General features: G+C 43.2%; 1 protein-coding gene across 1 annotated transcript in view; it reads left to right on the top strand.

Annotated features, from left to right (window-relative positions):
• sfmbt2 (Scm like with four mbt domains 2) overlaps nucleotides 1-15150 on the top strand; it is a gene marked incomplete in the record, with an annotated part of 82618 nt that overhangs the window by 28940 nt on the left and 38528 nt on the right. The window contains 1 exon segment of the mRNA XM_070544142.1: nucleotides 4089-4329. Within this exon segment, the coding sequence (XP_070400243.1) occupies nucleotides 4089-4329 (241 nt within the window).

Below are 15150 nucleotides of genomic sequence, written 5' to 3'. Positions count from 1 at the left end.
CTGTTCTGTCTCTCTAAGAGCTGCTTTGTTGACGTTGGTGACTTTATTAGCCACATTATCGGCCTCAGCAGCAGGACTCGTGTGTGCTTTGATGATTGGCGTGCTAATTCTCTCAGCAGGTTGCAGATGTTCATTTCAAGATAGCATTAGCTTGAATTTGGCAAAGAGAGATGGGCGGAGTGCCTGTAGATTAACCCTTTAACGCTCGGTCTGGCGCGTTGTTGCCCCTTTATCTTACTGAAACATGCGCAGAAGTTAGCTGGGGAAACTACCACACTTAAGCACGGTGAAGATGTTTGACACAGAATGTTAAATTTTAGGACTTTACGTTATCTTTTAGAAAACGTGCAAAATATTGTCAAAACTGTCAATTATAATTTGCGTCATTTTAAACATGTAAGAGCTTCCCTGACAGATAAAGCAGCAGGCACATTCAATGATTCTGTCTCACGTTGGCTATTGCATCACCAGCTGCTCATTTCCTGCCTCTTCTGTCATCAGACCTGTTGAGTCCTGCTATGAAAGGGCAACAAAAATCCTGGACAAGAAGCCGGTGTTGTATCATCAATGTCCGATTCCGGATAAATATTCTCTTTTGAGTTTCCAACATTTTAAACGTTTAAAATCTGCCTGCCTGGTCTATAAAGTTATTCATGGTCTAGCTCCTCCACCACTGAATGATTTTATTATTCAAACATCACGTAGGGACTCTTCCCGAGGAACTCCAGCTACAGTTAGAGGTGGCTGTGAGCTCCCGCTTAGGCGAACAGCATTTTCTCAGAACGTTCTGTCATTCCAGGGCTCGACTTTTTGGAACAGCATTCCTACTCAAGTGAGAGAAAGCTCAAGTTTTGTTGCTTTCCAAAGACAGTTGAAACTGTCACTACGGGAAACTCAAAGATGCAATCATAGACAATACTTTTATTTGTTTTTACTCTTGTCTTTTTCGTAAAATAGGTTCCTAACGGTTTTTTCTTTTTCTAAATGTATATCGCTGTCTATCTCATCTCTCTTAACATTAACCTGCCAGAGGACTGCAGATGGAAATTAGCCGAAGGCTACAATCTGGTATATTTACGGTTGTATTGCTGTTCATAAATACGCAATGTCCTCTCTTTAAATAAAGTAAAAAAAAAAAAAAAGAGAGAACCACCAACTCCAAATGGGAGCTGGAGCTTTGAGGTTTGTTTGTTTTTTTCTGCCAGTGTTTGGGCAGCTTTTAAACCACAGAGATGTTTAAACCACTGAAGCAAAATGTGACGTCTTAAAAACCACAGCTAACAGATAATCTGCCCACGCCTTGTGAGATTTGATGCACTCAAAATATTCAAATGTGTGTTACGAGTGACGCTCAGCTGCCACCACAAAGGGGTGGGTGTGATGTTGCAATAAAACCATGAAGGCTTTAAACAAGCTGAGAGTCTGCATAAGCAGAGAAATCGTAAAATTGTCACATTCTGTCTGATTGAAAGGTTGAGAACAGAGAACTGTTTCCACCCGGACCGTTTTACCTGTGACATTCTGAGCCTGATTAGCATGGGTGTTTCTCAATGTCAAGGCGCCTGGCCTTGCGAGGCGACGTCTTGCGAGGCCTGGCGCCTTGCTTACGAGGACACGGCCCTTCCTTGGTCAAAGAAAACGGTTAAGTGGAACAGACTTGCATCACGTGACCGCGGCTTCCACGGCGGTCACGTAACATCACGTGACACAGGAGATAACGTTATATTTTATACGTATTAGTTTCAATATAAATATATAACAAGACTTTTACTTTTTAAATTGTGTATATGTTTATTAAATTAAAAATATTAGTGAGTTAGTACCCGCTAGCCACCGAAGCTGCAGCTACTAAAGCCTGGTTCATGCTTCTCCGTCAGCTCCGCAAGGGACAGACACGCACGGATTGACGGAAGCGTTTTCCTTTCATATTTCTCCGTCTCCTGGAGAGTGTTGCAAAGCAATTCCCCGGCAGGACAGCAGAGGGCGTAGCGCTGTTCTGTGGTATCCTGTCATGTATCGGTCCAAGATCGTGTGTTTATATTGTGTTTTTTGTGTATATAAGAGACTTTTAACACGGACATATTTGTCTCTTTCTCCTACCTCTAAACCCACGTTTCCTGTCATTTCCGTCCACAAATAAAACGCTTGCTGCGCATCTTTTCACTCCTCCAGTCACGGGAGGATAAAACGTTCATATTTTTAGAGTTTTTTCGCGAGGTGTTCTTCAAGCTTCTCCGTGTCTGCCGCCAATTATCCTCGGCTCTCTTTGCAATGGCGGCGCTGTAAACAACAGCGGCGTCCTGACCAATCACAAGCTTGCGTAATCTGTCTCGTTCGACGGATGTTTAAAAAAGTGGGCTCGACTCCGTACGTACTCGCGTGCCTGCCGGAGCCCTACGCAAGGACGGATAATGGCGTTGCGTGTCTCCGCACTGACGCAGACGGAGAAGCATAAATCAGGCTTAAGCTACTAACCAACCATAGATAACTTCTTTGGATCTAAAAAAAAAACATTTTAAATTAGCTGACTTACTTTTAAATTTGAAAATTGTCCCCGAAGTAGCTGCTGGCTTCTGACCCGCCGTCCTTTTGAAAATACCGCGGTGTATGCTGGGTAATTTTTGACCAAGGCTAGGCTACAAGACACCTCCAGTGTATCCTCGCTCAGCTAGCTAAACGGCTAACAAACGGAGAACACACGCCTCGGTAGAACATGAACACTGGAACACGTCTTGGCGGCTCCCGATGACGTATCTCCTAGGCAACCGGGGCGGGGCCAAGACATCAAGGCGAGGTTCCTTGGCATTGAGAAACACCCCTCGTATTCATAAAACTAAAACAAGTCGCACTAAAGGTGGAATACTTGGTGATATTTACCTCAGTTCTGTTAAATGAGTTAGCTGTGAGTCACTAACTGTTGTAATACATAAATGTTACTCGCACACGTTAGCTTTTGGTAGCTAATTGGCCAGGGGTATTCAGTTCTGGGCCTGAAGGGAACTATTTGGTGGTTTAACCTAGCCTGGCCTCTGCTTTGCTTCTGCACAGAGAACTAGTCTGGTTACTCACAGGCAGAGAAGCACATGAGGGGCGGGTCTAGCCAGCTCAAAAATCAGAAAAAAGGCGGAAATGCTGACTGTACCGCGCGACGCTGTAGTTTTTAGCTGTATTCAAAAAATGGCGTCTGGCGACGGCGCAAAAGTCTTTTAAGAAGAAAGGCTTTCAGCTGTTTTACTTGTTGTGGTTTTAAAGAAGTGTCCAAGTCAGTTAGAACAGAGGAAGGAGCTGCAGCAAACTCCGCTTCAGGTGCCATTTTTGTAGTTTATTAGAAACTGAGCGTTGCGGTGTGTGACGTACGCTGCTCAGCACCGATTGGTTCAGTTAAAACATTTCAGGGGCTGGGGTTATTTGAATAGGAGCGTTCCCAGACCCATTGCTTCCCATTAGGAAGCATGAGGCTGGCTGGTCAGGCTAGGTTTAACCCCCCCAGTTCAACCCCTTAAAACTGAGTGTCAAGCAGGGAGGCATTGGGTCCCATTTTTAGTCTTTGGTGTGACTCAACCAGGACTTGAACCCAGAGCTCCCAGTCTCAGGGCGGACACTCTACCAGTAGGCCACTGAGAAGGTGTGTGTTGGAGCAGAGGAACAACTAAAACGTGCTGGATACCAGCCCTGCAGGCACAGAACTGAATACCTTCTATAATAGATTGTTGTCTTTTACACAAAGAGAGTCAGATTTGATCCTTTTACCCATCTTCTACCACCAGATGAAAAGTTAGCTGTCTTATGTGTAAAATTAAGAGTTTGAGCCCCGTTTACGTTCACTAGCGTTGGTCAGTGTGGCCATCTTGAACACTGATTCCATAAACGGTAGATGTGGGAATGTAAAGTTTTGTTAAAACCTGTTAGATATTGAGCTGATCCAGAAAAACACAAACAAAAACAGGAGGCAGGAGTCATTTAATAATAATAATAAGAAGAAGAATACACATCTCTCACCTTTTAGCAGCTTTTAAGAAAGAAAGCAAAATACGCCAAAAGCTATAAACAAATCAGAAGGTAATCTACTCCTTCGATGTGTCCTCCAGGTGGAAATCAGCCTGCAGAGCAGCTTCCAGCCAGGGATGAAGCTGGAAGTGGCCAATAAGAGCAACCCGGAGACCTACTGGGTGGCCACCATCATCACCACATGCGGCCAGCTTCTGCTACTGCGCTACAGCGGCTACGGCGACGACCGCAAGGCCGACTTCTGGTGCGACGTGATGACGGCTGAGCTGCATCCGGTGGGCTGGTGCGCGCAGAACAGCAAGACGCTGATGCCCCCTGAAGGTAAGAAGGACCAGCTTCTCTGCTACCAGCTCCAGGAGGCTGTTTCTAGACAGAAAGGTATTAATTGTGTTGGGTAAACTTTATTCACTTGGCTGTTTTGAAGTGTGTCTTGTGTAGAAGATGCCTCACCTGCAGCTAGCTTCTGGGACAGCCTCACTTTGGAGAAACAGAGTCTGTGACCTTTTAGACTGACATGCTAGCAGCTAGTCCAAATCAATTATGACCAAACTGCGTTGCTGTCATTCTAGAACAAGTTTTTATGTTTACTAAAGCTTTACATCAGTGTCAGTATTACATTACCATTTTTAATACCATTGTGAACTGAAAGATACTTTCTAATGTTCATTACATTATTTAAGGTTAGTTTTTATTTAAAACCATTAAAATGTCAGTGACTGATTTGAAATTAGTGGGTTAAACATTAAGCTAAACTCAGGTAGACAAACCTTTAAAGGCGTAGAACCCTGAAAAACCATTATTTTAATTCATTCACTGCCATTGATGACTAAAGTCATCATTTTAAATTCAACCGTTCACTGCATTTGCATGTTTTTACTGTGTGGGCGTCGGACGAGCCCCCGCACCGTGGGAACAAACATCTCAGCTCTAAAGCCGATATTCGTCCGTGTACGTCACACGTCACGTGATCAGGAAGCAGAACATCCATGTGTTAGGAGATCGTTTTGGGCCGTTCCTGTAAAAAAAGTGAGGCGCGAACCGGAAAAGCTTCTGCCGATCACAATTCAACAACGGATTATGAAAGAACGGATAACGCTCGAAACGCACGGATTCTTCCTGATGTAAGAGGTGAGTCTCCGCTTTGTTTTGGTTGTTTTGGCGTCGACATCATCCTAGCACGCAATTTTCAGTGACTCTTAAAAAAACTGTAAAAACGGTTAGAAACGCTGGCAACGAAGGGCTTTACTGATCAGGAAACGGCTGGCAGCGAATGAGTTATTGACTACGTTTACATGCAGCCAATATCCGGGTTATGATCGGGTTAAGGTCGGTATTCGGGTTTCTGAGTTGATCAGAATAACCCGTTTACAAGCATAAATAGAAAGAGTTACCCCTAACTTGCATAACCCGATGTAAATGCGGACGTTGGGGTAGCGTCAGGACGTATGGAGTACGTCCAGATGCAATATGCGTCATTTCCAGTTCTTCTTGTTCCGGTATCCCGGAAAACAACAACATGTTTCCCAGCTCGGAAGAGATAGCGACCGCGCTTGTTTGCTCTATAGTTTCCTCGTCACTCCAAAAGTGTGGTGCTGTGCCGTGACTCGCCATGTTGCTCCCAACTTGTTGTTTACTTCCGGTGTTCTGGCGCATACGAGACGTCTCGCTACTCAAAAGACCAAGATTCCTTGCGAACAGAGCATGCGCAGAACACACACTTTGATGGGGACATCCCGGTATGCGTTTACACGACCAAACATTCGGGTTAGAAAAGGGTTACCCCAGGTGTAGTAACCGGGTTTTTAAAAATCCGGTTATGAGCATATCCGGGTTTTTGGCGGTGTTTACATGGACCTGCGGAACCGGGTTATTGTGAATATTTGGGTTTTAAAAGGGTTACTGGCTGCATGTAAACACACTGAATGATCATTTCAGGCTTGTGTTATTTGTGTAGATAAAACATCAACGTTGTGGAGCAAACAGGCAATGGTAGCATTGTGTCGCTGTTATCCAGTCAGAGAAGAGACGTCCAAATATCAGGAAGTAAGACTCCAAATCCTGTTGTCTGAGGGTGTTTCTCAATGCCAAGGAACCTTGCTTTGATGTATTTTCCCCGCCCCGGTTACCTAGGAGATACTTCATCATGTTCTACAGAGGCATCTGTTCTCCGTTTGTTAGCCGTTTAGCTAGCTGAGCAAGGACACATGGAAGGTGCCTTGTAGCCTGGCCTTGGTCAAAAATTTCCCCAAATACACCACAGTATGACAGATCAGGAGCCGGCAGCTACTTTGGGGCAAATTTCAAGTTTAAATGTAATTCAGCCAACTCTACCCATGGGATGATATCTGAAATGTTTTTTTTTAGATCCATAGCAGTTAGCTATTAGCCTGGCCTGCCAGACTCGTCCTCCGTTTACGTCCCCGACAGGAGATGTTAAAATGCGAAGGACGGGGTAACATAAGAAATACGACAGTGGAGTTAAAATGGTTTTAATTGTTGTAAAAGGTTCTAAAAACGAGCAAAATGAAAAATTCACTGTAAGGTTAACAGTTAAAAGACAACTTATCAACTATATAAAACACCTGGTTAAAACTTTATTAAAAGTTTTACCTAACTAAAGGTGTTTTAAAAACACAACGAAGTTGATAAAAGTCTAAAAACTAAATCCGAGTTAACCTTAAAACAGAGTCAAGTAGGTTTGACGTAAACCCAAAGATCCATGTGGATCACACAGAGTTTAAAACTATGAAAGTTAAAACTCTTCTAATCGAAGGGGTTGAAAACGATCTGAGGCCTGGAGGACAGCAGAACCCCTGCACTGCTGCCTCCCAGACTGCTGAAGGCACAGCCTTTTATCCCAGGTGTGGGTCATCAGCGGGATTCAGCTCAGCTGTGCTCCTCAGCAGCCTGGAAGAGAGGAGGAGGAGGGGCGGTGTCAGGCTTGATCACCAGGGCTGGGTGATCTTGGCTCCTGCATCTCACTGGCCAGGCCGGTAGCCGTAACACTACACCGAGCTAGTCTGGTAACTCACAGGCAGAGAAGCACATGAGGGGCGGGACTAGCCATCTCAAAAATAACCAATCAGAAAAACGACAGAAATGCCGACTGTACCACGTGACACTGTAGTTTTTTAGCTGTAGTCAAAAATGGCGTCAAGAAAGGCTTTTAGTGCTTCTACCGTAAGTCGCTCCGGAGTGTAAGTCGCACCAGCCATAAAATGTACAATGAAGAAGAAAAAAACATATATAAGTCGCATTTTGGGGGGAAATTTTATTATTTTTCTTACAAAATCTGAGAACAAGCATTTCACATTGCAAGACAAGTACCAGTAACAATAACAGAATAAACAATCAGGACGCAGCTGCTCGCCACGGTCTCCAGCAGAGGATGGCGGTGTTTCAAACCCTCCCAGCGGGGCAGAGGAGCTGAAACCTTGACTGGAGCCAGCCCGCAGCAGTGCGCAACGGTCTGCGGCAGGTGATGGCGGGGCAGGGGAGCTCATTCCTGGTCTGGAGCCGGCCTGCTGCAGAGCGGTATACATAATGGCCTCATGGAGGGGGCCATCGGCTAGCACACTGCTGCTAACCACTTAAACATTCTCCCTCTCTTGATAATAACTTTTTGCTTTCCTTGACGTTGGATGTGCTACTACTAGTTTACCCGTTTAATTATAGATTCACTCGGATAAATACAATAAAGTTTATCTCTCACCACATAGAATATTTACTAAGAAATCACAATATAACTATAGAAACACTACTTGGTGTATGTGTGTGTGCGTGCGTGCGTGCGTGCGTGCGTGCGTGCGTGCGTGCGTGCGTGCGTGCGTGCGTGCGTGCGTGCGTGCGTGCGTGTGTGTGTGTGTGTGTGTGTGTGTGTGTGTGTGTGTGTGTGTGTGTGTGTGTGTGTGTGTGTGTGTGTGTGTGTGTGTGTGTGTGTGTGTGTGTGTGTGTGTGTGTGTCTGTCTTCTCCATCACCAGTGAGTCGTGGAGGATGGCTGCTTATACTGAGCCAGAATCCTCTGGAGGTTTCTTCCTGTTAAAAGGGAGTTTTCCTCTCCACTGTCACTATATGTTTGCTTAGTATGAGGATTGTTGTAAATGCAAAGGAAGGATTGCTTGATGCAATTTGCTGGGTTCCTTATATAGGAAACATTTTTTCTGATTGGCTTAATGAACTGACCTGAATTAGAATGTTTATTAAGTGAAGTGCCTTGAGACGACTCTTGTCGTGATTTGGCGCTATATAAATAAAATTGAATTGAATTGAATTGGTATATAAGTCGCAGGACCAGCCAGACTATGAAAAAAAGTGTGACTTATAGTCCGGAAAATACAGTACTTGTTGTGGTTTTAAAGTCATTCAAGTCATTTAGAACAGAGGAAAGAGCCACAGCGAACTCCGCTTCAGTCGCCATGTTTGTGACAAACTCAGCGCCGTGGTGTGTAACGTACGCTGCTCAGCGCTGATTGGCTCGGTTAGAATTCTCAGGGGGTGGGGTTATTTCAGTAGGAGAGTTCCCAGACCCCTTCTCTGTGCAGAATGAAACAGAGGAGTCTGGCAGGCCAGGCTAGTTATCTATGGCTGGTTAGTTGCTTAGTAGTTGCAGCTTCAGTGGCTAGTGGGTAGTAACTCGCTTACATATTTAATTTAACAAATACACAATTAAAGACCGTAAAAGGCTCATTATAAAGTTATATTACACTTATACGTATAAAATATAACTTACTTCACAGGTCATGTGACGTGACGTTACTACCACAGAAGCCGCGGTCACGTGATGCAAGTCTGTTCCATTTAACCATTTTCTTTGACCAGGGAAGGACCGTGTCCTCGTAAGCAAGGCGCCGGGCCTCGCAAGACATCGCCTCGCAAGGCCCGGCGCCTTGGCATTGAGAAGCACCTTGAAGCTCAGCTGTGATCTGGTAATGATCCTAAAACAGGAACGCCAGGGCTTTTAGTACCCAGAGTACGACTCACAAGGCATTCATTCCTATTAGACACCACCACAGATGTAGTTATTAAACGCGTGAAGCATGCCTTCTTCAGCTGATATTTTTTTCTTCTTTTATAAATTTCAGTTTTACTGCAATAACTTTATATTCTTTGTTGTAGAAAGAGCAAAAGCAGTGTACACGTTTTCCTTCAGCTGCAAATGTTTTGGTCAAATTTACAAGATTTTATGAAGCTGCTCTTTGATAATATATCTTAAAGAGCAAGTCACCCCCTACAAGAAACTTACTTCGCCCCCACTTCCTGTTTGAAAAATGCAACAAACGCTGTTGCCTGGCAGACCAAGATGGCGGAGCCGCTGACAAATACACACACACAGGCTCACAATGCCATTGTGACATCATAATGTACCAGTTAACATCATAGCATACCTCTTAGCCAATAGCGGTGGCAGATTCAAATCCAAATACAGTGCAAAGTTTTTACCTGACGACGGCGCAACACAGACAGTTTTAGGCAGAATATTTAAATTTTAACTAAGATGCACTGAAGTACCAAATTATTGACTACACGTGTCTGCAGCACAAGTAGACACACATTTATATAGTTTATCAGCAAAAATAAGTTGATTTGGGGGTGACTTGCTCTTTGAATGGTCCTATTTTAGCATATTCTCCAATAATTATTCAGTGACTGAGGCCCTGTCCACACGTAGCCGGGCATCTGCTACCTAGATATTTTTCTACGTTTTGGCCTGTCATCCACACGAAAACTGTTTTTTGACACGAAAACGGATCTTTTTAAAAACTCCGGCCAAAGTGAAGATCTGCGTTTTCTCCGTTTTGGGTGTCTGCGTGTGGACGGACAAAACCGGAGTTTTAAGGTCCGCAACGTCACTTTCCGCGACAAAAAAATGCTGACATCACGTGTGCGACCTGTGTTTACACTAGCCGACAGCATGGATGCCCTCAGAGCTGCGCTCGCTTTATCAATTGTCCAAGCGCTTTTTGCTTGTTTGTTGTTGCAAGCGGAATTACTGCTCCTTGCGGAAGACCACAGAAGAAGGACGAGGTTAAGAACGGGGGAAGTACTGCCGCCTACAGGTCTGGCATGTCCATAACAACGTATTTATCCGGGTACGTGTGGACAGAGTTTATTTTTTAAACGAGGTGGTGTGGATGCACGTTTTTGGAGGGGCGGATATTCGTTTTTTAAAAACCCGGCTACATGTGGACTAGGCCTGAATTCCCTGTTCAGCAGCTCATCAAGCTCTGCAGAAGCCTGGCAATCACCTGCTGATTACAATCAGTTGTGCTGAAGATGAGAAACCTCTAAAATATGTAGGACAACGGCCCTGGAGGACTAGAATTAGACACCATTGCCCTACATAATCCCAGGTGTCAGATTTCAGCCCATATTCCTGCCTTTGTTAACTTGTTTTACTTTCAGTGTGATTTTAAATCACAAACAGTCATACACACCTCTTCTTGTTTAAATAAGACTAGTAGGAATTCAGGTTGGACTTGGACTCAGGTGTGCTCTACCTGTGGGGTTAAAATTCTGACCAGTAACCATGGACGTAATTTTCACCGTAGAAGTGTGTGTGTGTGTGTGGGGGGGGGGGGGGGGGGGGGGGGATCTTTACAGTATGCTCTAATGGGAAACAGGCTTCAACACAAATGGTTGTTTTCCGCTTGGTCCTAGAGCTCAACCAGTGTCAATTTAATATAGCGTAATATTGGTTTTGGATGGTAAAAAGTGCAGGGGTCAAACCTTGACTTTGGAAAAAGTGGGGGGACATGTCCCCCCTGTCCCCCCCTTCCCAAAATTGTTTAAAGCTGTAGAAGTCCGTGGAGGACTCCTTTTACTGGTAGATGTTTCCAGCTTCGTTCAGACGCCTCACGCCTTTGATTAGCTCGTTTGTTTCTCTCCACACTTTTCTGTCTGATGGATGGATTCCTGCTCGGTCGTCGTGGAGACGACCTGGATCTATCCGGCTTCAGTGTCCCGCAGCTCCAACGCTCTTCTTCGTCTTCTTTTTCTGAATCTTAGATGTTTCATCCACAGGAAATTCATTTGTTTGTTTTTGCCACCAAACAAACTGACTATTTCACCCCGTTTAATCCCGTTTTTGTCGCTTTACCAACAACAAGCGTAGACTTTCGTACTGTTCTGCATATAAATGTGTTTTTAACTGGAATTTATTTAGAGAATCTGTTTTAGAAAACAATGAATGTTAAATTTAGACAAAATTCAAGAGAAGGAGAATGGTGTGGGAGGAAAATACCACTTTAAAAGTTATAAAGTTTTTGTTTATCATTTAGAAAATCCTGTTTATTTGCTTGTTTTTTCCCCCATTTTGGCTGAAAATGACTTTTTGCCAAATAAATAAATAAATAACTTTGTAATTTCTCTTTGAAGAAAATCTTGTTTCTTAAATGTGGTAAATTTTCATTTAATTTATTTTCGGTCATTTATTTGATTTATTTTTAATGAAATAGAACCAGATGAATTTACTCTCATCTGATGGTCGGTAGTTAAATTTTTCCATAAATAAATCAGGCTGTAACAACGGGTTTCAGCTTGTTTTATTCATATCATAAATCTTTATTCTTCAGAGCTATTCAGAGTTGTTTTAGTTTATTCATCTTTATTTTTTCCTGCAGCGTGTTTAAAAATAAACACCTGGTCTATTTTTGACAAAGCTGCTTCGATCCTGACAGGAAGTCAGTAGCTGTTTATCATATCCGTACGGGGAAATGAACAAATGAGGAATAAAAAAGATAAAATAGTATCTTTCATAGAAAATCAGAGTATTTTTCTGAAAAACTCTTGCTTCATTATTACCTTTGCATCTAAAACTGTAACTGCTGCCACTTCTTGTGGGCGTGGCTCTCAGGATTTATGGTTACGACACAATTCCCACCAAAAAAAACAACCAAGAATAAATAACAAATTCATGATCTTTGTTCTGACTTTTTATCTTAAATGATGAAGGTTTTTTTAATGTTGCTCCTAAATCAGCTTTAAGATGCAACTTTGTCAAAATGCAGGGGCGGACTTAGATTTTTCGGGGCCCAAGAGTCACTTCCTGTTAGTATTTTTAATGGTTCTTGACCAAAAACATGGTTTAGTGTTTGCTCTGTGTAATTCTTGCCGTCTATATTTTGCTATGAAACTAAAAATCAGTGTTTTAACTCTCAAACACAAATCTCAGACCGTAAAGCAGTTTTTGTGTTTATTTAGAACAGACTCGGAGCGTAAACAGTGACTATGCCCTTCTCTGGTTTTATTTGAATGGACGACGATTTAGAACGAAATCTGTTTCGCTGCCTTCCAACATGACTAGACGTTAGACCAGGGGTGTCACTCCTGTCCTCGCGGGCCGGTGTCCTGCATGTTTTTGTTGTTTCCCTGTTCCAGCACGGTTGATTCACCTGTGCAGCAGCTCACCAAGTTCTCCACAAGCCTGTTAATCACCTGCTGATTGAAATCAAGTGTGTTGAAAGAAGGAAAACAGTAAAACAAGTGAGATAGCGGCCCTCGAGGACCAGAGTTTGACACCAGTGCGTCAGACTGTTCTGTGATCATTTTGACAGTATAATTCTTACATATTGCACCTTTAAAGATTTTTGATGAGATTATAACATTTTCTAAAATTAAACATCGTCTTACTTTAAAGATCCTTACCATTTAATGACAATAGACAGGCGATTCAACCTCTGAATCAAGTGTTTTGGAGAAGAGAAACCACCAAAACGTGCTGGATACCGGCCCTCCAGTCACAGAATCGAATGCCCCGGCTTTAAGGATCGGTTCTTGTGCTTGGGCGGGGGGTGGTGGGTGTTGTGGAGCGATGAGGAAGGGGGTGGGTGGGCTTTGGGCCGGCCCTGGACGCCCTCCAGCCATCTGCAGGAGTGCTGATTCATTTTTCACCAGAAAAACTCACTTCATGGATTTTTATTACAGCAAATGAAAACAATTAATTATATTTGTGCTACATCCTCCTGCGAGGATGAATCCAGAGGTATATTATTTTGTGTGTGCGTGTGTGTGTGTGTGTGTGTGTGTGTGTGTGTGCGATGCTATGTTTACCTGCTGTATTTATTTCCTTTTCATGTGTTTTCATTTCTCAGATAACGTTTATCTAAGAAAAGGTAAGCAGCTCTAACAGACTCTGACTCTCCTTCTCGGCTCCGCTGTAGCTTCAGTGCTGCATGGACTTCCTGCTCCTCCTCCTGCTCCTGCTCCTGCTCCTCCTTCTGCTCCTCCTCCTGCTCCTCCTCCTGCTCCTGCTCCTCCTGCTCCTGCTCCTGCTCCTGCTCCTCCTTCTGCTCCTCCTCCTGCTCCTCCTCCTGCTCCTCCTTCTGCTCCTCCTTCTGCTCCTCCTTCTGCTCCTCTTCGTCCTCACAGCTCCATTGACATGCCTCCCTTCCTTCTGCATGTGACCCCTGATTGCTGAATGAGTGTGTTTTAGCAGTGTGATCACACACACACACACACACACACACACACACACACACACACACACACACACACACACACACACACACACACACAGGAACGCTGGTCCAAGTGAATTTCTGTTCTGAGCTGAAACTGATCCAGAGTCTGTTTATTATCGTCAGTTTTGATCAACAAACTTGTTCTTTCTGTACAAACTAAACTCTTCTCTAAGTGAGAGTACCCTTCTGTAAACGTTTTTATTGATAACTTGTTGATTTGTTAGGAAAACAATTATACTGAACAGACTGAAAACGAGAAGCGCGGCAGGCCAGGCTAGCTTCATTTGTCCCACTCCAGAGATACAAAGTGAACATTTTTAGTGCTTTTCATTTAAATTTCTAAAGATGCACCATTCAGGTTTTATGGGTTTTATGGGATTTCTCATTCATGTGCAACTCCTTTCTTTCTTTCTTTCTTTCTTTCTTTCTTTCTTTCTTTCTTTCTTTCTTTCTTTCTTTCTTTCTTTCTTTCTTTCTTTCTTTCTTTCTTTCTTTCTTTCTTTCTTTCTTTCTTTCTTTCTTTCTTTCTTTCTTTCTTTCTTTCTTTCTCTGCTTAGCTGTGATGCATTCACCAACCCTCAAAAAAGTCAGATTTTGGCTGATTGTGATCAGCAGCTTAATTTTGCTGTGAACTCAGAAATCAATGAAACGCGTTTCATAAACTGAGTCGTACATTTTTGCAGATGAATATTTATTGCTTAATTTGTGGTTTCTAAAACTGTTCAGGTTTTTTGTTGTTGATATTTTTTGATGGAACAATATTGTTTAACATGTAGTTTTCACTTATTGTTTCTGCTTTAGAGTATTTTTTCCTGCTTAAAAACTGGCCTTTCAAAGTAAAAACGTGCTCATAAAAGTCTAACGAACTTCCTTCTGAAGATTTCACCCAGAAACTTTAGTTTTGGTGCTTAAAGGGACTTTACGGAGTTTTGAATCTTTATGCTCGCGATTGCCCCCTCAGGCCCAAAGTGTAACGGCAGCTTCAGTAGTAGGCTCGTGCACGAGGCGCGCATGTGGACGTGCACACTCCTTAACGAAAATAACAGCTGAGACAGTCAGCTCCGTGTGTGTGTGTGTGTGTGTGTGTGTGTGTGTGTGTGTGTGTGTGTGTGTGTGTGTGTGTGTGTGTGTGTGTGTGTGTGTGTGTGTGTGTGTGTGTGTGTGTGTGGCCCGGAGGACAGAGGACAGGAGAACGTGCAGCTAATTAATTAAATAATGTGGTTCTGTACCTTTCTCTTCAGCACAGCGACAAAGGTTTATGATGGGTCAGTCCTCCTGCATGCTCAGATCATTCCCTTCCCTTGCTTGAAAAATTGTTCCAAAATGAAAGTTGAACCCACATCTTTTTTATCTGTGATTTCAATGCCGTTCGGCGAGTCTCAAATAAAAATTTGGGCATCTTACTGTAAAAAATATACCATTAATGTAAAAAAGAAACTCTAAATAAACTATGTTCACATCCAGAATCAAACCCAGGTTTTCTGCACGAGAGTCCGACGTCTTACTAGGTGAGCTACAGTGCCAGTGACGTTCTTTGTATCTGTAACATTTATATCCTTGATGACAGCTGAAACAAAGAACGGTTCGGAGTGAAAATGGCTATTTTGTTGCTAATTAGCAGGAAATATCTAGAAGAAAGTTCTACAGAAAGTAGCTAAGGGTCCTCAGAAATGTAGCTAGCTT

Source organism: Nothobranchius furzeri, chromosome 1 (genome assembly GCF_043380555.1).
Source record: "Nothobranchius furzeri strain GRZ-AD chromosome 1, NfurGRZ-RIMD1, whole genome shotgun sequence".
Taxonomy (NCBI): Eukaryota; Metazoa; Chordata; class Actinopteri; order Cyprinodontiformes; family Nothobranchiidae; genus Nothobranchius; species Nothobranchius furzeri.
This window is presented reverse-complemented; position numbering and strand designations above follow the sequence as displayed.